Source organism: Atractosteus spatula, chromosome 12 (assembly GCF_055471065.1).
Source record: "Atractosteus spatula isolate fAtrSpa1 chromosome 12, fAtrSpa1.hap1, whole genome shotgun sequence".
Taxonomy (NCBI): domain Eukaryota; kingdom Metazoa; phylum Chordata; class Actinopteri; order Semionotiformes; family Lepisosteidae; genus Atractosteus; species Atractosteus spatula.
This window is the reverse complement of record NC_142717.1, coordinates 31,374,196-31,397,146: the sequence shown is the minus strand read 5'-3', so window position 1 is coordinate 31,397,146 and position 22,951 is coordinate 31,374,196. Positions and strand designations below refer to the sequence as shown.

The window sequence follows — 22,951 nt, the reverse complement described above, 5'->3', positions numbered from 1 at the left end:
GTTTGGAAAAGCCAGCGCATAGACTTCATAAAGAAGATCGACTAAGCCTTCTCTTGCACAGAGCATTAGAGAGGCCAGAAATTGTTTCCTTGGCAGTGCTGTACATCAAACGAGATGAGCAGGGTTTGCGCTTCTGTCTTTTCTTATTGAGGTTTACATGCTGGTCAACAGTTCTGAAGCTTAACAGTTGACATTTCAAGAGAGACTCGTTTGAAGCTGGATAGGGAACAATATACATCCACCTGAAATGAAAAGTATAATTCCCTCCAAATTCCAGATTGTGCTTTCTAAAGGGAATTACTTTCAGAGGCAGAACACCAACTAATAAGATTTTCTTTTTCCACAAACGGGGTATTAAGGCTATAATTCACTTTTAATACTCCCGAAAACTCATGCTGTAAGGGGTAATAGGGTAAACAAGCAAGCGGAATCAATTGGTGCTCCAGCTGACCCCAGAATCCTAGGAGAGTGAACAATACTCTATTTTCAGTGCCTGGACATCTGAGCTGGCTGTTCTAAAATCAGTGTATTGTTCAAATTTAGGTAATGAATGAGAATGATAGGTTTATATCAAATCAACAGCAGGTGGAGATTTTGACTACATGACAGTTTAAGTTCCCAGAGGTTGTCAAAAAAATCTCCCAGCAGACATTCTTCAAGAAAAAAGAACGTGAATGTTTCTCGTTTCAGTTGAGAAACCCTTATGATTTATCCTCATAAATCACTCACTTGTGCTCGCTTTTATCATGCTGCTTCAGAGGCAAAATAACTTGAAAATAGTTTGGGAGTTTTTAACAAGGCAGATTCTTTACTGACGGTGTTCAAAGCTTCACTGTTTTCCGATACGAAAAGAACAATCCTAGATCAGTCCTCTGAGAAGTGCAACGTTTTTTTTTTGAGAGGTTTCACTCTTAAACAAGCCTGCGCACCAGGTAGCAAAAAGGTATGGAAACTTTAATTTATGCCATTTTATTGCTTTCCTGAATAGTGACATTTGAGCTTACCGTCATAACCTGGACTGGAGTACAGACAAGTCATTTCATTTCATCATAGGAAGGATGTATTTTTTTTTATTAAATGGGTAAGGACCCTGTTCAGAACAGTTCAGAACAGTTGCAGCATTTCTCTAATTTTGTTAGTCATTTAATAGGTTAATACCAGTAACACAAGAGTGCAGTATGTTGTTAATATTTCGTATGTTCTTGTTGATGACAGAACTGCAGAACTGAGTGTTGAACCGTGCCATGCCTGGTTTTCAACTGCAAAGAAATAGCTTCACTTTGCCTGCAGATATTTTAGATGTGAGTGGACACAGCAGTGACTGCAATTTAACCCCATAAAATGACGTGACCTAGTAGATTAAAATTAAGTATTTTGTACATTTGTGCACTGGGTGTTGTGGGAGTGGCATAGACGAATGGAGACTTTTCCCTCAACTTGTCAGTTTTCTACATGCAGCTCCCTTAAACACAAGTAATACTTAAGGGGGAAATGAAGGTTAACTTACTTTGTGCATCTGACCTTTGGCTCTAAAATGTGATGTCCCGTATTAAACAGTAATGCTGGGAAGCTTTAATTTGTTTTTTAGACATAGTCAAGGGAGATGTAATTACATACCGAGTGTCTGAGGACCGAGGCGTGCTTTAGTTTAAAGATGCTCATAAGATGTTTCCATTTCCGATTTATGTCTATTAGAAAACAAAGATTTGACCTTATCTTCCCCTTCCCTTTGAGTACTGACATCAGTGGAATCAAGCTGGTCTTCATTCTAGCACGACCCTTTTCCCTCCTGCTTATTCATCTGTTTGGTTAATCGCTGCACCCTGACAATGCCAGACTGCTGCTTCACTGCTCTGACACTGCCTCATTTTCAACATTGTTTCCTTACTTTTGACTTTTTCTGTGCACAAGACTGAAAAACACTTCAACTGCTCCTTCATGTCAGCTTAACGAAGTCTCTAGTGGCTGCTTTTTTATATGATGAAGACGCTAATTGCTAGTGGTGCCGAGGACTAAATGATGATAATTACTGCATTGAATAAAGACAGCTGAGTGTAAATGGATTGGCAAAAGCTTTTTGATTTTCCAGGCCATTACAAACGGGGCAGCATTTTTATTTTCTACATTTCTGTTTCATGTTTCACAGATTTTACTGCTTATTTCATTGTTTGTTAAAGATCTGCTGAGCACTGTATACTTGCACAAGCTACTGCCATTTCCTTATTGGTGTTGGGCTCCTGTGTTTGTTATTACCTTTGGTCCTGGAAGTAGAGCAGAAGAGAGTTTAAAAAGCTATTACTCAGAGTGGAGTGTCAACAAACCAAACAGGAATTTAAAGCTAATAAGGAACTGTGGTGCTGTGTGTTAATATTTAAAGTATCCTGAACTTAATAGATCTTTCACAGGCCATTGCATCCTAGGAAATGCTGGCTAGAATTGTTTTCGTGTAGGATTCGGTGATGTGGGAAAAAATCTTTCCAGCATTTCCTTTTATAAACTTACTTTTATTCACAGCTCTCTTCACCAGTCTCTGCTGACACAACGGAATAGGGTAGTATTTGCGAGGCCTGGTGCGTGTTCCTGGGCTGAGCGTGGCTTCTTCCTCTCGTCGCAGGTACGGAGAAGGTGCGGCAGGCCCAGGGCTGCAGACACCTGCACGTCGTCAATCCTGACTGGCTGTGGGGCTGCCTGGAGCGCTGGGAGAGTGTGGAGGAGCAGCTGTATCCTCTCAAGGAGGACTACATCAGGACGCCAAGGTAGACGTGCGGGCGGCGACACGCCGGGCGTTAAGAGTGACCGGTGTTTCTTTGTCCGGCGCCACGGGGGCTCGGAGATTCTTCTACCCCATCGGGCCCAGCACGAGAAGGAGCAGCGGGCCTTCTCACTGTACGAGCAGTGCGCTGATGGAGAGTAGGCACATAAAGAGTGTTCTGTGCCGCCACAGATGCAGATGAATGGGTGTCTGAGGTATTTTGTGGGAGAGAGAGAATTGGGCCTCGTGGAGTGCATCTTTAAGAACCCCCTGGTGTTGGACAAGGAGAGCAGGCGAGAGCTAACAAGTTGTGGGGTTTATAGAGTAAATCAGGTTGGAGAGATTTAATTAATTGAATCTGAGAGAACTCTGTGTACACAGAGAGGTGTTGAGCAGGGGAGAGAGAGAACATGGGCATCATCTGGTGAGGGAACACTGAGGGAAAGGAGTTCACTAGAAGGAGACTATTTGATCTACATTCCCAAAGGAGGTCAGTCAGCAGTTATTACAGAGTTAAGAGTCTCAGGCCACTAAAAATGGCAGAAAGGTCCTGTGATGATGCTGGTGGGGGCCTTGTTAACCTGTCAGAGACTGAGGAACGGCCTCTAACACTTAATGTATTACTACTGCCTTTTACTTTTCTTAATCTTGAAGATTAAAGGGCAAAACATGATTGCTGCTTTCCCCCGGTTTCTCCGTCGCTCTCCCTGTGAAGAATTGTTTGAAAGGCCGCGCTAGCGCTATTCTGTTATCTTCCTGAAAGAGTCATTCTAGGATTCAGGAAGTGCACTGCTGCCTCCTGTTTATTGATGTGCTGTCCGAGCTCACCCTGACGCATGGTTGACCCCCTCCTCTCCGCCCCTTCAGGAGCAGCAGTCCCGCCGCCTTCCCCGACGCCCAGGGCGCCTGCCCCACCCCGGTGTTTCACCCCACGCCTATCCACCCGAGGACGCCCGCGGGGCCCGAAGTGCGGACGTACGACTCGGTCACGGGCAAGCTGATCCGGAAGGGGCCCCAGAGCTCCCGGCCCTCTCCCTACGCCCAGGCTTCCGGGCCCCCTGTGCCCCTGCCGGCGCACGGAGACCAGTCTTCCTTCAGGTAGAGTCACAGCGGGACTGTTAATGGCAAAGGAGGTGAACCTTTCGTCCTTTATTGTTTTTGGTTTCCCCTCAAGCGCTCCAGGAGCTTAAGGAGGCTCAGCTGGTGAAAGACTGCGTTCACCAAGGGAAAACCACCCTTGTTATCACTTTAAGTACCTAATGCTTGGTGAGCTTTTACACGTTCCTTGTCGTCTGCATTCATTATTATTTTTTTTAATCTGGGCTTTCGTTTTGTGTGATATTCCTTTGGCCAATAAAGTTTTTTGTTCAACTTGCTCAAAATTGGTTTCCAAAGTAATTTTGTTTTTGGGTGTGGTGCAATTTACAAAATTGACTTGCCTGTTTTTTAAGGCGTGTGTTATACAGCACATATTAAAGTGCAACAGTTTAGATTTTTCTCAAACTTTAAAAAAGCTTTAGGCTCTTTAAGCTTTTAGTGAATGTGTGAACTGATTCTGATCAGTGATTAGAACCCAAGTGAGCTCTCTGCTGACAAATGACCAAAATGCACAGAGGATAGAAGTACGTGTCTGACCAGGGCTTAGGTTTTTTTTAAAAGACGCTGCCAAATGGGTCCTTAAAAATGCCTCAACCAGTAAAGGTCATGAAGGACCCTGAGGAGCCCATTGCTGAACCCGGGCTCCAATCTGGGTTCAGTCTGCTCTTTGTCTTTGCTGCCTGTCATTGAGGGTTATCCTGAACATTGGTTTGGCCCAGTACTCCTACACAGAACATAAGAGAAGTTACGAGTGAGAGGAGGCCATTTTGTCCATGCGGCACATTTTGTAGTTTGTATCTACTTCATTCAACTATTTTAATATTATTTTCAGTGTTCTTCATGTGTTTGCTTTTTTGGTTGCTGATCTTTTTACCTTCTTGTTTTAATGCTCAGCTTTACATCACACGTCCTTTTGACACAAAAATACTAAGTGCAATGGCAAGTCTGAAAGTGGAGACTGCAGGTACTGGCAAGTTAGGTCTTTGGGCCTGACGAGTTCAATCTCGGGCTTCTGGCACAGGGTGTCAGAAGAGATTAATAATTAAATAAATGCTGAAATTGTCTAAACAAAACCTTCAAAGTGAAAACCTATTCCGTTGTGTCAGCAAAGACTGGTGAAGAGAGCTGTGAATAAAAGTAAGTTCATAAAAGGAAATGCTGGAAAGATTTTTTTTTTTTGCAAAACAAATGATGCTGGCAATGTATCTTTTGAAAGCTGCTATCAATTTTTTTTTATTACCCTCTTTGGCATCAGAAGGATATGCTATTTGGTTTTTGCTGGTGCAGTTTGCTGTTTTTACTGAGGCAGAGAACAGTGTTTGTTCTTCTTAACAGTAATTCCTGTGTTCATTGACCTCTTCACTCTTCCAGTTAGGAAAGTGTCTTGGCTTTGGGAAATTGGGCAGCACCGAATGTCCTGCTTTTCCTGGGAAAGCTGTTCGATGGTGCAGGCTAGGTGTGTTGACTGATAGATTAGCTTTGCTTCTGTGAGGACTCTGCTTCGTTCTCTTGAGTACTGCAAGAGGTTCTGAAGCCAATTCTGTCAATACTGACAGGATGTTCATTCTTGGCAGTCGTGGGAAGGAAGCTCTTACTGTGGCTTGAGGTCTTGGGCTTTCGAGGAGCACTGTGTGACGTTGTCCAAGGGCTGCCTTTGATTTTGTGGCGTCCATTCCTTGCAGCCTTTGGAATGAAAGAATCATTGTCACATCCAGAGGCAGGTGGACAAAAACGGTTCTGGGAGTAACACATTAGAGGGAGCGGGTCATTTGAAAAGTACTGGCCAACCTGTATTTGAGAAGAGCAGTGTGCATTGAGGCAAAAGCACGTAGCTCTGTGTTTCAGTGGAAGTCACTCCCAAGTTTGCTTTTACAAACTTAGTCACAGTAGTGCAGCCCCAACTGTCAGGTCCAGTTGTGTGCTGAACATCAAAAGAGCCTTACTTTATTTACTCACTTACTTATGCATGTTTTTTTTTAAATTATAGATGGTTTGGTATTTGAATATTGAAGTGATTTTGAAATTTGTAATCAATTGATCATCTGTACCTGGCCGTGATACACTCAAGTGACGTCTAGGGCTCAGAGACCAATGAACAAGCACTTTCTGGAATCTACAGGGACAGAATCCCACTTTACTGCATCTGCAACCTGGTATAACTCCTATGTCTGATGTACAGTTTGTATTGCTTGCAGCAGTGGACACACACATTGCTATCCTCTGACTTTCACAGTGCACTGTCATATCTGTTCAATAAAATGTCAGTGCATCTGCTACTTAAAATATCATTTTCTTGATAATGTTACGAATTTGTTGCAGTTAAGAGTGTTATTTTTTTCGTGCTCTGTGTGAAGCACGGTGATGGTTAAAAGTAGTCATATAGTAAGAAGCTGGCCTGTACTTGGATGGGAGACCTCCTGGGAAAAACTAAGGTTGCTGCTGGAAGAGGTGTTAGTGGGACCTGTGGCCTTACCCTGCAGTCTGTGTAGGTCCTCATGCCCCAGTATAGTGATGGAGACACTTACTGTAAATAAGGTGTAAAAAAGGTATATGTCCTTTGCATGAGACGTAAAACCGAGGTCCTGACCACGGTCATTTAAAATCCCAGGGCATTTCTTAAAAAGAGTAGGGAGTGTAACCCCGGTGTCCTGGCCAAATTTTCCCTTGGCCTTTAACAATCATGGCCTCCTAATCCCATCTATGAATTCATCACTCTGTTAGCTGATGTGTTTTCTGGACACTCCACTCAAAAGCGCTTTACAGGTAATGGGGACTCCCCTCCACCACCACCAACGTGTAGCCCCATCTGGATGATGCGACGGCAGCCAGTGCCCCAGTACGCTCATGACACATCAGCTATCAGTGGGGAGGAGAACAGAGTGATGAAGTCAGTTCATAGATGGGGATTATTAAGAGGCCATGATTGGTAAAGACCAGTTGGCAATTTGACCTAGACACCAGGGTAACACCCCCACTCTTTGATTGTTAGTGACCACAGAGAGTCGGGACATCAGTTTTGCGTCTCAGCTGAAGGACGGTGCTTTTTTCCTCGTCACCATACTGGGGAATTAGGACCCACACGGATCGCAGGGTGAGTGCCCCCTACTGGCCCACTAACACCTCTTCCAGAGGCAGCCTTAGCTTTCCCAGGAGGTCTCCCATCCAGGTACTGACCAGGCTCACACCCGCTTGGCTTCAGTGGGTTGCCAGTTGTGTGTTGCAGGGTGACATGGCTGCTGGCCTTTGCAAGATGACTTCAAGTCTGATGCACTTTGGATATAATATAAAGTGTCTATGAATTAGCTCTGCCCTTCAAAGAAAATGCCATGGGTTGCGCTGGGCAATTTGAAAATTAATGCCGGGGAGATAATTCAAAGGAGTTCAATATTTGAAACAATCAAAATCTGACTAAGAATGTGGAAGTTACAACCATCAGAGCTAACTGCTGACCGTTTTTCTCCTTCATTAAATTTTCATCTCGCTTTTCTGGTTTTTAATGAGCCCAGGTTATTGTACCTTCTATCTAAAACCCATTACCAGTGAATGAGAGAACAAGTCAGCAATTATTGTCAGTTGTGATTGTTAGTGTAGACATGCAGCTTTCTTCACTCACATAATTTTGTCCCATCTTTTAAAATCAGCTTTTGTTAAAATTCTTTTTAGCAGTACTGGAGACACCGGAATTATCTGCAGGGTGCCCTGTGAAGATTGTAAATTTTAATATCAAAGCATCTTTGTCAGAGTTGTTACTGTTGTTTGAATGCCACTGGCTAAGGTCTTGATTTAATGTTTGCTTCCTTTGTCTTTAAAAAATTTAAAAAGGTTGTACGTTACTTCCTGTACTGTGTGTAGAACATTTTCATTTTTTGACATTTTTTTTATCCCGTGTACTTGTTACAAGTTTTATGAAGTGTGTGGTAGTTCTACTGTATGTTTTTGTGAAGCGCTTTCCGCTGGAATACCTTTTCGACCTCTGCCAGACTGCCAGCCCTTTTCTCAAACTTTGTGTGAGAATCACTACAGGAGAATCTTCCTTAGCGTTTCATCGTACCCACGTTTGTCGCACCTTTGAAAAAATCTTTTAATCTTGTGTGTTTATTTCTTGCTTCCAGCATAGGCACCTTCTTAGGACACTGCTGGCGGAGCGGATGGGCTTTTCATTAAAAACTGATTTTCATTCCCATTTTAATTGGTGACCGCTTTAAAGTGCTGCTTTAAAATCGCAGTTAGGCTGAATTTGTGGTGACTGTTTTTAGACAGAGTTCTGGCTATTTTAGACCAGATAATGCAGCTTCTCGCTCGCAGGGTTACAAAGCAACATACCTTCATGCTGTGGATTTAAGAGATAATTGAGAGCTGCATTGGTACAATTGTGGAAGAGGCTTGGACAAGAAAGTCTTTAGATGGAGAGCATTAAATATCTAGTGGCTTTTGTATTCATGGGATATCCAATTTTTAATTCTTAGTCCTTAGCAATAACCGCAGCTAAGTACCTCAGCTAAGTCCTGTATTTCTAAAGAAAAAAAAAGTGCTGATGTATGAGATAGTATATCTACAGTCATTTAAGAATATCTAAGTTAAATTTGTTTCACATAGAAGTTCAATGACTTTTGTCTCTACACAACAAGCATTTTACCTGCAGAATATATGTACAATAATGTGCAGATTAATTAAAGCCCTAACGAAATCTGTAGTTTTAATTTGTTGCAACTGTAAAAGCAAGCCAGTATATATTACAATTCCTCCAATATAGGTGAATTGTCGTCAGATCTCATGAATGGCTCTAATAGTTCTGTACATGCAGTGAGTTTGAAGTGCAGAAAGCGAAGAGTTTGCGACAGACAGTTAAGTGCGTGTGGGTTTTCAGTCGTCTGGTGTTGGTGAACTTTGCTGTCCTCTGGTGGCAACTTGCTGTCCATAGGCCTTGAAGGCTGTGACTTAAAAATCTAGCTGAAGAGTCTTGGAGCAGGGCTCTTCAAAAGCCAAGCAAAATGTATTTGGCAGCTCATGAAGGCCTGCGTATGACAGAGGGGCTCTGCAGCGACACTGCATGAAGACACTTTGCAGCATTCCAGCAAGACTGAGTAAATTTGGTTATATTTTTCCACACCAACTATTTGCTCATGCCACAAGTGACAGAATCCAGACCTCTTAGAGTTTAGAGTTTGGACCAGGGGTTGGAGGGGGGGTGCTAGGGTGCAGAATTCAACAGAAGTAAGAACTAGTGGTTCAGACTAGAGAAGGAAACTACTCAGTTCTGCTTAAGAGTCCTTGAATTGCTTATTTTTAAGGTGTAAAGTTTTTCTTTGTTTGGAAAGAATGGTTTGATGAGTTTTTAGACGTAATTTTTGTATTTCTGGAGCTTCTTCGACTGCATAGAATTTTACCTTTATCTTTACCTTGAGTTGATTTTCAAGGTAAGAAGGGGTCATTTGTTTAGATTTTTTAGCAAAAACTAATGGGTTAACACGAAAGCAATTAGTTAGGTTGTGATTTACTTAAATCTGTGGGAGCCTCTCTGATTTATATCTGGGATTCATGAGCCATGGGCCTTAAAGTTGTCCAGTTGACTTGTAATGATTGTTAACCACCTGGTTAGCTATTGCAGGCACTGGCAGTTTATTAATTATTTCTATACACTGTTTGCTGTATTCCCAAGATGAATATTTCATATGCCATCTCATTAGGGAAAAACAATTCTATTGCCAAAATCTAGAAACACTATTGGAGTCCAGAAGCAGGAGGAGTTTGTTGTAAACAAATTGGAGTCCTTGTTTTAACAATTGAAACCATGTGGCTGGAACGAACCCACCAGTGAGCTACATTTTGCCTGGTGGATGGTGCGAGTTCATACGTCGAGAGCAAATTGGTCAAATTTGTCCATGACGTGTGGTTGTTTTTTTGTTCATCTGAATGCACTTGGGATGTGTTTAGTCCGTTAGTGACCTGTCACATGTTATGTGTGGCAAATAAAACTTGTTAACCAGCAGTTAAAACCTTACATTTGTACATGCAGTTCTTTGTATGTATACAGGGATAATATTTTACCTACATAAAAGAGCCTGAGTTGTATAGACCTATATTTAAAAATTGGGAATTGTTGATTTAATTTAAAATTCCTTTCTTTTTGTCCATTGTTTTTTCACGAAGGAAAACAAACTTGTATATTATGGAAAGGTAATAAATACCTAAATAAAATAAATCTTATTGATGATCAGTTATGCCTTATTTTCTTCATGTTGCAATGTCCTTGTTTTTTCCTTCTTGTAGAATGAAACGTTTAGGTTGTTTCCTTTTTTTTTCTCTTCAGTTTAAGTATTGCAGTTCTGAAAATAAATATCCTGTAGCTTTGACCATCAAAGAGGGGTGATTGCAGCCCTTTTGGCTTCTGTGTTTGTTTTCCACATGATACATTTTCAGTTTGTGGTGCCGATTGCTCATTCGTGAGCTGTTCTGGGAGCTGGCAAACCATGTGAAAGCCTGTGGCTGAACCAGGGGAGGTTTATCAACACGATTGAGCCTCAATGACCTCTCCCGTTTCTGTTTGCTTGCAGTAGAATTGCAGGCAGGGCTCGGTGAGGAAGAGGGCACTGTCACTCTTATCTGTCAAACGCGAAAGCAGGGCGCGCAGCAATGGGTAGTGTTTTTGAAATGGGGGAGCCCTGTGGGGTGAGCCCAGGATGTGCTGTGACACCAGTGGTGCCATTTGTGCCCAAACATCGCAGTGCTGCAGTAATGTATTCTGTTTGCTCTCTGTGGTTCAGTACCTGCTAGTTAAATTCACGGGGTGTATAGAATGTAGGCCGACCTGTTTAAATAGTTGTACTGCAGAAATTGTGCATCGCACAGTAGCGAAGTGTGGCACACAGATCAGACCACAGGGAACACATTCCCAAGACCAATGACTATGAACACCAGAGGGCGCTAACATCACCGGTTCACCACCACAGCACAAGCCCTGGATATGCACTGGGTTCCCTCTTTCACACACCAGTCCTCAACACCTCTGGTTATTTCCGAGCTCATCTGACCCTCGATTCCACATACGTGTGCCATACTCCATTTCACCACAGAGTATAGCTTCTTGAGCCTTGTAAGCTAGTAGACCAGTCTTACATAAGAATATTGGAAACATTACAAATGGCAGTAGGTCATTCAAGCCATTAAGCTTATTTGGTTGCTATGTGACCACCAAATCTCATCCAGCTGTTTCCTGCAGGGCATCACCTTCAACAACATTTGCTTGGTGACTTATATTCCCACAACCTTCTGTGTAAAAAAAATGCTTCACATTCTCTGTTTTATAAGCATGTTGTCATTTTTTCTACATGTGTTCTCTGTTATGAGTTTCCCTGGTCTTTGTCAATGCCTTTGAGGATTTTGAATTCTGGAATCAGGAACTTTTCTACTCTTTTCATAGAAGACTAAAAAGATTCAGTTATTTTAGCCTATTATCCCTTTAAGCCCAGAAATGTATCTGGCTGCCCTCTTCTAAACTGATTTCAGAGCGGCAACATATTTTTGTAAAAGGGTGATCAAAATGGTAAACAATATTCAAAATGACATTTTAGGAGTGCACTGTATGATTTTTAACATAACATCTTAAAACCAAGTGTATGCAGTGTTTGCTTGTTCTTCTAGTTGGGTATTGAGTAAATGTGACTTTTTTTTAATAAAAAAGATGCCAGATGTCCTGATAAATAAGGAATTGCAGTGGTCCTAATACAGGTCCCTGTGGTACTCTGCTAATGACATCATCACCCCTAGTCTGTATCTTCAGTCTGAGAACCAATTCTTAATCTATATCCTCTTGCATAAATATCCCTTATCATCATCTTGGCTTAAGAACAAAAATTACTCTGAAAATCATGTTCTGACACTTTACAAGAAAGGTTCCATTTAGGTGTTGGAACTGGTTGGTTTGACAGATGCTGTGAATCAAAAAAATTGACAGCTTTTTCAAAGACAACATACAGAAGCTGCTTGCCTTAAGGACCATTATGGTAATGATGGGGACAGTGGTGACACTGAAAATCGCTGGCATTCCGTTATCTAAATTGCAGAAACGCTAATCCACACAATATTCATCTTCTGTTTCTCCCACGTGCCAGCCTGTGAGTGGCTGTTGGTTCAGCTCTCCGAGCTCTTGGTAATCTGTCATCTCATTTTAATTAAAGGAGTGGATGTGACTTTTAATCGGTAGCAGCTGTTTTTTCAGCACTGATTTTAAAAGCTCCAGCTTTTTTTAGGCATTTCTTACCTTCGTTACAAAAATGCAGAGACACCACACATTTTAAATTTGTGTTCTGTAAGTGGTCCTAGTATATGTAATACATATAATAAAGAGCACATGGTTAAGTAGGTGTAGATATGATGGTGTCTTTTTCTTTGTAATCTTACCTGTTTGGCTTTTGCACAGATGTTGAGAGGTAAAAACACTGTGTGCTTAGATCTAAACAGCTGTTCTTTTGAGTTTTTTAAAATTTGGTTAAGGAATAATCTGTAGGGGGCAGTTTCCCAGGCTCACTGCAAATAATCTTCTTGGGGAAAATGTGGGGAAAAATTAAAACACTTTGTATCTGGTCTGCCAAAAGTAATTTGTCGCTTATACTCGCGATGGGGTTTTGTCAGTGCTTGTTGTTTTTTTTTCCATTGACTGCCTTGAAGGAGAAAGGGAGGGAGTTTTAAAAACAAGAGCCCGAGAGTGCTGCGCTGTTAGCCCTTGACGATGGCTTGTTTCACCCGCAGATCACACCAAGGTGTCCACACGCCTCTTCCTGGATTCCCCGGGCCGGGGCGTGGCCACCCTGAGGTTCCCAGCAGCCCTTGTTTTGTCGTTGTCCAGGGTGGTGCAGCCGCCGCTGCCCCAGCAGGAGGAAGAGGAGGAGGAGGAGGAGGAGGAGGCGTCGCTGGGGCCCAGCGGAGACGAGGAGCAGCCAGGCCCCTCTCGCAGGAAGCGGCAGCCCAGCATGTCGGAGTCAATGCCGCTGTACACGCTGTGCAAGGAGGACCTGGAGAGCATGGACAAGGAGGTGAGAGCGCCCCTCTTGTGGTCAGGCGGTATGGCCAGCGGGCCGTGGCACCCGAAAGAAATCTGCAGGGCTCGGAAACCTCCTGCGAATCAAACTCTCTTCTGCGCTTCATGAAGTGTGAAACCACTGGTCTGTGCCCAACGTCTAGGGCACCATTCCTATAGTACACAGACCTCCATCCAACTGACGCAGCTCATCAGGACAAAGAATTTTCACAGACCTCCAGAAAAAAAATGTAGAATTATGTGAAGCCTATAAATTATTCTAACAAATCCTAATAATTACACAATAATAGAGAAAGTTGCAGGCACAGTGCAGTACTGGTTATTGTAGCTTTTAGTCAAACACGTATACAAACAGTGCTGCATCACTATGGTGACATTAACATGACAGGCCCATTCAAGTGCAGCTGGCAGCTTGCACCAAGCCTTGACCAGTCAGCTGGGCTGCTCGCGGCGCGTGAGGATCGTCCAGTTAGTCGCCATGCTGACGGCACAACCACTGCTCGCCCGGAAGTGCTTCCTTTCCTGTCTCCATCAGGGCAGGAGGGTGAGCTCTCCCTGCCTTCCACACGCTCGTAGTTAACTGCCACAGCCACAGTGAAATACAAGGCGTGACGCCGGGGTTTAGAAAAGGGAGGTGAAACATTCAGCTGCCTCCGGTTCTTTGCACATCTTTAGAGAACGTGAAATGCTACACCAAGCCGAGAGGAAGAGGATTTGAACAGAGCACAAGAGATACCAGGGTGATTCAGCACAGGGGTGCTCATTACAGAGACCTTAAATCACCCCCAGCTGCCAAAATGTTCATATTGCCATGTAGAGGATTGATTAATGAGTCACTCAAAATTTAAGTAGTGTTGCAGTTACAAATGTTTGTCACAACTTCTTCTTGGTGCCAATTGAATATGTTTCATTGCCAATTCTAGCTTAGGAACATAGATGTTCTTACTTCTTGATTTATAATGTATCAGTTTTGGTGAACGAAGCATTGAAGTACAATACATTTCATTCAACAGTGTGCAAAGGTTGTTTATTGTCACCAATATATATACATACATCTTGAGCACCATTCTAAAAATGTTCTGAATTTCATTGAGGGTGTGAACAATTCTGGAGGGCTCTGCACATAGTTTCAAGACATTGTTTTGTGTGAAAACCAAACCCGGAAATCACATAGCCATCAGAGCACAACCTGCTGTTTGTGAGAGGTGTAATTCTGTACAGAAGATTTCAGAGCCTGCAGTGTGCACAGCCTCCTCCTTTCACATATTCATTTTCTTAAACAGCACTGTCTAGAATCAGACATCAGAAGCTGTCAGATATGAAAAGTTGTCAGCGTGGATTGTAGGGTTTTGAACCGTGGCATTGATGTGTTGTCAGGTCTTGTATGCTCCGGCTTGAGGGAAATATAAATTAAATAAAAGAACACTGTTTGTAACTCTTGGCTGTTTGTGCTCCGAGTTAGACAATAAAAAATAAATCTAATGCAACGGTTTAGAATGTAGTTTAGAATTTAGTCTTAATTTTTTTTTTTGCTTTAATATAGCAAATACACTTTTTTACCTCCTGGGAGGATTATACTTTGGAATGTAAATTTTGTAATTGGCTGGAATCTGATTGGTGTAGCTTATAGCAGGATTTGGTTCGAAGAGTCTCTCCATTTTCTTTCTGTAGCCTATGGAATATCTCAGTACAGCACTTTTTCCATTAATGGCCCTGGCGCTCCTTTTTTAAAGGGAACGTGCATCACGCAGATAGTGCGAGCTAGTAACAGGTAGAGTCTTGTACAGATATCCCAACAGGGGCTCCAGAGAAGATCCTGCTGCGTTTAATCCAGCCGGCCACCATCTTGGAGCCGGACTGTGATGTGTCATGCCGGTTTTCAGTGGCCTTCTTTGATTTTCTGAGAATGAGTGGTAGGGGATTGACAGCAGAGGTCTTCAGGCTGTGACCAGTGCTGCAATGAAACTGATGCCTTGAGTTGAGATGAAATGTTTAATTTGGAAGGGTGTGCAAGATGCGTACAGGCATTACTTCAGTGCCCTTAGTGTTTAGAGGTGGGCTAGAAGAAAGTCCTGTGGCTGAGTAAAGCGCCTTAAGAGGATGGATTACAATTATTGTGGGGCAGAGGGCGGTAGGTTTCCCTGGATGCAGATTAACTGCACAGTGAGGTCTGAAGCCACGCCAAGGCAAGGAAAGTATGCATCAGCCACCTTGTTTTTACTGCGTCTTTACTGAAACACTTGAGCGCAGAGGTTGTCAACAAGGGGGAGAAAAAAAGTGCAGAGGGCTGGGTCAGTTGCTAGTCTGTGTGTAACTAGCTGCTTAGCATGAGGACTGAGTGGGCTGAGAGGAATACAGCTTGAACTACAGTACATTGTCCAGTCTGGCCTCTTAGGTTTCAGTAAAATGCAGCATCTGATTAGGCTTCCTGTTGTTTGGCATTATATTGTTTTTGATTAAATATCACTTTAATTAACTCTTCAGGGACCAGACATTTCAATCCTCTTACTTCTGCTTGGCTGTGGCAGTCACAGGTCTTTTAAACTGGAAGGTTCATTAAAAACCTCCAAGCATACCTTAGTGGCTCAGTTGCATATATCTGTGCTTTTCAGTTGCTCACTGAGCTTGAGGTTTTAGAATAGTTCCTAAAATGCTTACAGGCATACAAAATATATGACAACTTGGGTTGCCAAATGGTAGGTTTTATTCCATTGCTTACTAAAACAAGTCATTTTAAGCAATAAAATATAAAGAATGTTTTACGCACCAAACACCAATGGTAAAAAAAGACAGCAAGTAAGAATGGGAGATGCTGCAGTCTGTGGTTAAATCCTGAAATGTCTTAATACTTAGGAAATTAATGCTTTGTCAAATATTACATTGTCAGATTTATGTACTTAATGTACACCTTTTAAAATATTGAAAGTGCTAATTATGTATTGCAACAAAAGTAAATCGTTTTCAAATACCTCTAAATGCCATTTTTTACAAAATGCTATGGACGGGACGTACGCAGTCCTTCCAAAACAATGTAGTTTAAATCCAGTGAAGTAATGATATATGTTACAAGCAGAACGGCTGAACTGTTCTACAGGTTCATGGTCTCTCAGAGGAGCCCTGTATCTTTCAGTTTAGGTTAAAATAACTGTTAAATGAATTTTTAACCACAGAGGTATCTGGAAGGGAGAGTCTTGTTGAAGTTGTTCTATTAAGCTAGTGTGTTGAAATGAATATTGAGGTGGGAAAATGATTTCTGAAAGAAAAAAAGAACAGCTCAAGGAAATGGCTTATTTAATTTAGGAAAAAAAGTATGAAACTTCTGATATCCCTGTTTAATAGTTAAGCAGAACGATAATGAAAAATGATCCCTCATAGGTTGCTGTTCTCTTGAAGCGAAACTGCCTTGATAATTATCTTGCAGCTTGCACATTTATTGCTCTGGAGACAATCGGTCAGCTCTTTCATTAAAATGGTTTATGTAAAAGATCTGTAAGTCCTATCCATTTTAAACTTTACACATATTATTTACATGTTTGAACGTTTATTGACGTTTATTTTCAAAGACTGGAAATCCTAGCTTGGGATCTGTATGGAACGCTGAACGTGACCTATTCAAATAGATATATTCTATAGCTCAGATGCAACCCAAATTCACTGTTATCTCTATTACAGTCCCTACAGTACATTGACTAAAGTTATAGTAAATAACGGTGTGACTGATTTAGCTCTGAAGAAGCTAAATGTTTTTCTTTACGTCATAGAAAGCACGAGAGAGGAGAGAGAAAAATGTGCCTCATTTTTTAAATGACCATTGACCTAGAAACATAACCATCTGCTCGGTTTTCAGGTTTATTTGAAGGTTGCAGACCTTAATTGATTTCTTACTGACCTCAGAGCCAAATATAGTAAAGTTAGTAAAGAAAATGAATAGTGTAATGTTGGTTTATCAGGGAAAAATAATCTTCATGGCACTTAGTCAAGACAGGCCGATTGTCTAAGCACGATTCACCATAAAATCTTTTTCATATGAAGGTTGGTTTCCATGCTATAAGAGGGATTTTGCAGTTTTTAAGGTGGTACAAAGAGAGTGACCAGACTAATACCTGATCTTAAAGGAATGTTGTACTCGGATGAAGAGAACAGAGTCTCTTTAGCAAGAGAAGATTGCACAGTGTTATTTAGAGTGCACAGATTGTTTAGCTACCATCTGTTAAATGAAGGAGATGGCCTCCCTTTGTGTGTAATTTTTAATTTTTAATTAATTTTATTTCCACTAGAAGCATGTGGCTGTGAACGTTGTTGCTGTGTGTCTGTGGCTTGTAACCCCCCCCCCCCCATGGTGTACCCCTGAAATAGTCCTGTACTGTAAGAAATTCAGGACCTAGTGAACCCTAACCTCATCCCAGATATCTGCACTCACAAGAGAGAAGAGGATGCTGGGAAGATTAGACAAACCTGACATTATGGCTTCACTGGCAGTTTCCCTCTGCAGTACATACAGTATAATCCTATTACATTTACATTACATATGTACATATACAATTACATAACATCCATTCATTCATTTTCTAACAGCTTCATCCAATACAAGGTTGCTGGGGAGCCAGAGCCTGTCCTGGCAAGCAACGGACTAACAGTGGGATACACCCTAGATGGGATCCCAGTCCATCGCACCGCAATTATATACATAGTGTATACAGTATATATATTGTGGGTAGCTCCTGAAATAGTATCTCTGCTTTTCCCCCTCGCACATGCGGTTAGTGCACGGCCAGCACAGTAGGCAAGGCGATGAAGACCCAGGTCTGTGGGGAAAGTGAAGTCTTGAGTTTGTGTGGGCGTCCCTTGTGAGAGCCTGCAGAGAGACGTGGAGAACAGGGGAGAAAGGGCTGATTTTGAAAGGAAAAAAAAAAGCAACTCTTCTATATATTAAAATATTCTTCACAGCCGTCCAGTGCTTTACACTTTTGTGGGATTCTGACTTCATTGGTAATGCTGAGCCAGGAGCCAGTGACAGTGACCTGTATCACACGGAGCAGAGAATTGGGCTGAATGCCGTGTTTTGCAGTGTGGAGAAACCCGTGTGACCTGTAATTAGGACAACTTCTGCATTTTCAACTGTTTTGTTGACAGATATAAAATAGCTTGAGATACTAACTGTTGCCAGAATGAATCACACTTCTTTTTTTTTCCACTTGAGCAGAATATAAAGGAAACGATAATATTCTGCTAGACAGCTCTAACCAAAACTAGAACTCAATAGATGAGATACAAAAACTAAACTGCTCACACGCATTTGAAAATAACTGCGATTAAACAGTAGCGAATGCCAGTGGTTATCCAAAAGGTGATATCGGCTGAATAAGTTTCCCAAATCTTTTCATCTGCTGTCATGTCCGTGGACTGATGTCTTAGCTGTGTCTTGTGTTAATAGTTTGAGATTGAGCTCAGCGCAGGATCTTTTTTCAATTCAAATTTTTTTTCAATTTTACACTTTATAGCTTAAGGCATGGGAAAGCCTGAGTGCTCTTGTAAACTATATATTTGCTGTCAGAGTTTGCTTTTACTTGCATGTTATAGGTTATGCTAGAGAGCCCTGTGCAGTCTTGGTTAAAGGAGTCATTCCATTATTTAACAGCAATTATTTTTATTGCAACACCTCTCTGAAATTACGGTTCAGCCCTCAGGCATGTACTGCAGCTGGGGAAATAGACTTGGAAGGCTGCTAATCTTTCATGTTATAAGACTTATGTTTGTACAGTATCTGTTGTTTTAAGCGTCCTTATCGTGCCTCTTGTTCGTACGAATATTTCTACCCTTAAGACCTTGGGGATAATCTGTATTTACCCCTACCTTACTAGGATTCCTGCCTTAATTACTTACTGTAATTGTTCTGGCAAACCATGTCGTTGGGTCTTTTTGTTAGATCGGGTTCTCTTCTCTTCTGATTCCTTTCTCTGTTCAAAACCATTAAACTCCTAATCGCAGCAACAGATGGAGGTAGTATAGTTGCACATGGAACATCAGGACCATCTAAAGGTCAGAGCATGGGTTTTGAAATTGTAGGTACCTTTACATATAAAATTATTGTGGTTTGTAAGAAGTGAAAAAGAAGCAGGGATTCGCTCTAGTACTATTGTGGGTTTCTTTACTATGGCTTACACAAAACACAGGTTCACTTCCAGACCTGGGGTGCTCTCGTGGAGTTTGTATCGTCCCCCCCATGTTCTTGCGGGTTTCCTCTGGGTGCTCCGATTTCCTCTACAGTCTAAAAACATACTGGTAGGATAATTGGATGCTGGCAAAACTGGCCCTTGAGTGAGTTTGTGTGTGTCCGTGTTTGTGTCTGCCCTGAGATGGACTGGCGTCCCATCCACGGTGTACCCTGCCTTGCACCTGTTGCTTCCTGAGACAGGCTTCAGCTCCCCTGTGACCCTGAATTGGAAGAAGTGGTAAAAAAAATTGATGGATGGGAAAGTAACAAAATTCTTGCACATTAAAGTCTGATTTACCCAGGTTATCAGCTTTTCATGTTGTGGGCATGTAGGTAGTTTTGCGGGTCTCTACCCCCCAGTGTGAAGGGTTCTTTGCATGCCCAGTGATGGGCTGACCAAACGTGGCACTGCTTCGCGCCAGGCCACTGTCTCAGGGCCACCCTGCCGAGCCTTGGCTGTTTTAACAAAACATGTTCGGCCCACGGTCTCTTGTTTTCTTAATTTTCCTCGGTGCCGCAAGAGCCAGTTGATGTCTTTGTTTGAGGAATTCTAATAAAAGGTTAATGAAAAGCAATAGGACCCGAGTGCCCCCTGGGAGTGTCTTACCCAGTCGGACTTTTGGGTGTTTGTGGTTTGTTTTTCCTGAGCCATCCTGTATAATAATGGAACTGTGTCACTAGAAATAGCCGCACATGAGCTGAAGAGTGGACCCTTGTTTACAGTAATTATTCACCTTTGGAGAGCTCTTGCGTGGAAGGGTCCTGAAGTATTATGCTGTGGTATTTGCTTTATTCTCAGCTCATAAGATAGACGGCCTTTTTTATTACATTTGGTACACATAGAAGGCAGAGTCCCCTTATAAAATGAATGCTCTTTTGTGTGTAAAAATTGTATTTTAAGTATTAAAATCCTCAAAGGTTTTCATGAAGATGTAAAGAGCAGTTGAGATCTAAGAGCTGTAGTTCTCAGCATTGGGGGATTGAAGTTTATGAGATTGGTTTCACAGATCTAAGGAATACTCTGATCCAGCATTACATGAGCAACACCAAGGACTTGTTTATGCGTTATGTTCTGTATAATTCCAGTGCTTGTGTTAAACACTTTAATTTTATTGTTTCCGATCACTTTTTCTAAATATGTCATAGAGGAATTTCTCATCTTGGATGTAAAAAAACTTTAGAAAAATTTAGTGTATGGACATAATATTCCACGCATTGCTGATATTGCCTCTCTCGTTTGGCTTTACGAAACAAAAGGAAAAAAAACAGCTTATTGAAATGCAGTCTTCCAATTTATCCAAGGAACAGCTGTTACATTTGTTGGTGATCCATGGCTGGGTGGAACAGTTAACACTTGGGCTGAAAATAGGACAAAATCTGGTTTTGCATATTACTGTATTCCCAAAATGGCCAGATATATGGCACCAGATAATGAATCCACAATTTTGTATTCATGTAACAAAAATGTATCATAAATATACTAGAGTTGGAAGAGAATTATGAAAAAAATATTGAGTTATTGATACTGAACTGGCACAAAAAGAGGAGTAAATTCCAACCTCTTTCCAGGCTGCTCCTCTCTTTTTATTAAAAACGTTATGGGAATTTGCATTTTAAGATGAGTGTGAATCTGTAGCAGTCTGTAATAATCTTCTGTCTGAGCCACGCAGGGGCTTACTCAGTGTAAAAAGGTGTGTTGCTTTAAATTCTCTTAAGGACACAAGGATCAAGATAAGATTCGAATGCGTTCCAGGCTCTCGCTGCTCCTGAGTCGCCTGTTCTGGACTTCTCAATGGGGAGTTTTGGACCGTATGATCTTGGCGCGGTGCCACGTGCGCTCACTCTGCTCGTTGCGCTGTTTGGCGTAGCTCAGGGGAGATTCAGCTGTCGAGGGCGCAGTCTCATGTCCAAGCTCCTGCAGCTGTTGCTCATTCTCCCCCACAGGAAGCTGTCTGCCTCGCCCTCTTTCGTACCCTTCAACTGCGTAAGAGATGTAACACTATTTCTCATTCTGGGCAAAATATAATTCACACCACGGGCCCCCACAGATGAGTTTTGTGTGATCTGAAATTCGTGAGCTCCAGTGATCAGCTGTCCACCTGATTGCCCTTTGCCCTCTGCAGGTGTGGCGTCCCTCCTTAGTTACTCTTAGCTGTTGCCTTAAGGCTCCGATTGTGATGATATTGAACATGTGTTAGTAGTGCCTTTAACAACCTGTTAATGAACTCTGTTCGTTCTTGTCCCATCCCCCTTTTCTCTTGACACATTTCTGTATACACATTATAAAGTGTGCAGTGGGAAAACCAGCAGTAGGTGTTTCAGGAGGCATGGCAGTGGTATCTTTTAGGCAATGCACTGTATATAGTTTTCTCATGAACAAGTGAAGGGAAGAATACGGTGCTCTAGACAGACTGCATGAAGTCCAGGACTGCACAACTTCAAAAGAGCACTTTGTGGAATTTGCAGAGAGTGGATGAGTTATGAGGACAGTTATCTAATAAGTTAAAAGAGAGCTATGAGCTAATCTAGTAGTTTTAAGAATTTCCAAAGTAAACAAGGCTGAGCTTGGGAGTTATTTGAAATTACATTTAGCGACAGACCTAGCTGGAAAGCTCTCAGACTTGTGGGGCTTGTGAAAGATGGACTGCTACTTTCCTTGCATCAGATAGTTGACCTCTCTGGGCTTTTGAGATGGAGAGATGCTTGACACTGATAGAACTGCATTATAGAAAAACTACCAGTTTAAGAAAAGTCACTTATCTGTCCTGTGTAAGACTGGAGGAGATATTGCTTCACTTGTTGAACTAGGGGGAGAGTAACCTTAAATTTGATATTGATACTTGTGTTTCTTGAGTGATAAATAAATATGAAAGTTGGAGAGAAAGAATGAAAACTGATTTGGAGCTTGTGATATTAATACTTTTTTAGGGTAATGAAGACGCTGCAAAATTGTCAGATTTTCGTTGTCGTTGGACTTTAATTGGAGCTTTTAATCTTTTTTTTAGGGGCTGCTGTGCAGCATGGATGGACCTGTCGAGCTGTCTTGCGCTAATATGGTTGTTTTTTTTTCTTAAAATGTCCGTGCTGGCAGAGAGAGTCGCCTCGTGGAGAATTGTATCACAAAAACAGCCGAGCAGTCCGCTAAATGCAAGCTGTTGTTGAAAGCAGAGTCTGAGGTTAATGCAGTAGGTGGAATAAAGAAGCAGAGCTCTAATTTATGTAGATGCTGACAAAAGATGCCATTCTGTGGAAGAAGATTGCTCTATAGGTGTCTTTCTTGTTGCAGGAAATGAGCAGTGGCACAGGGGAACCAGCATGAGTAATTAGTGATAAGATTTTAAAGGGCAGTTTGAAAGCTTCTCAGGGGACCAGATAGCGGAGGCTCTGTTCTGTCACAGGCTGAAGCAGCCTGCAATTTGGTTTTACAGTCGCACATTTAAAAAGCTTTTTTTTTAAATCAGTGCATGTACCGAAGTTCATCTGTTCACAAAAGCTTGCCAGAAAACCATGCATTTAAACTCCATCTCTCTGATATTTGCAAAGATTATTTGAGATGTGCTAAGAGTTTTCCATCATACAAATCTGGGGGCTGTTTCATCAGCTCCCCTTAAAAGTCTGCTGAAAGTATATTCTCCTTATATACCTGCTGTATAAAAACAGGATGTTACGATTAAGTTTAACTGATCTATAAATATATGCTTCTGAAACCTTAAAGAGTTTTAAAGGTCATTGTCAGTATTTAAGTGAGGGTAGAATTCCATACTAACAACTCATCGGTTTGGGGAAACTGAAAGACGGTATGTACTGGAGTAATCCACTTGTGTAATCAGCACAGCTTCTGTAGCTGGGC

The 22,951-nt window shown here is 41.9% G+C and overlaps 1 protein-coding gene across 5 annotated transcripts in view; it reads left to right on the top strand.

The window, feature by feature from the left end:
* ctdp1 (CTD phosphatase 1) overlaps nt 1-22,951 on the top strand; it is a 129,777-nt gene that overhangs the window by 27,504 nt on the left and 79,322 nt on the right. For all 5 annotated transcript variants that reach the window (XM_088929296.1, XM_088929295.1, XM_088929293.1 and 2 more), the window contains exons 9-11: nt 2,615-2,756; nt 3,620-3,850; nt 12,696-12,882. In XM_088929296.1, coding sequence (XP_088785422.1) covers nt 2,615-2,756; nt 3,620-3,850; nt 12,696-12,882 — 560 coding nt within the window. The remainder of the gene's footprint in view (nt 1-2,614; nt 2,757-3,619; nt 3,851-12,695; nt 12,883-22,951) is intronic.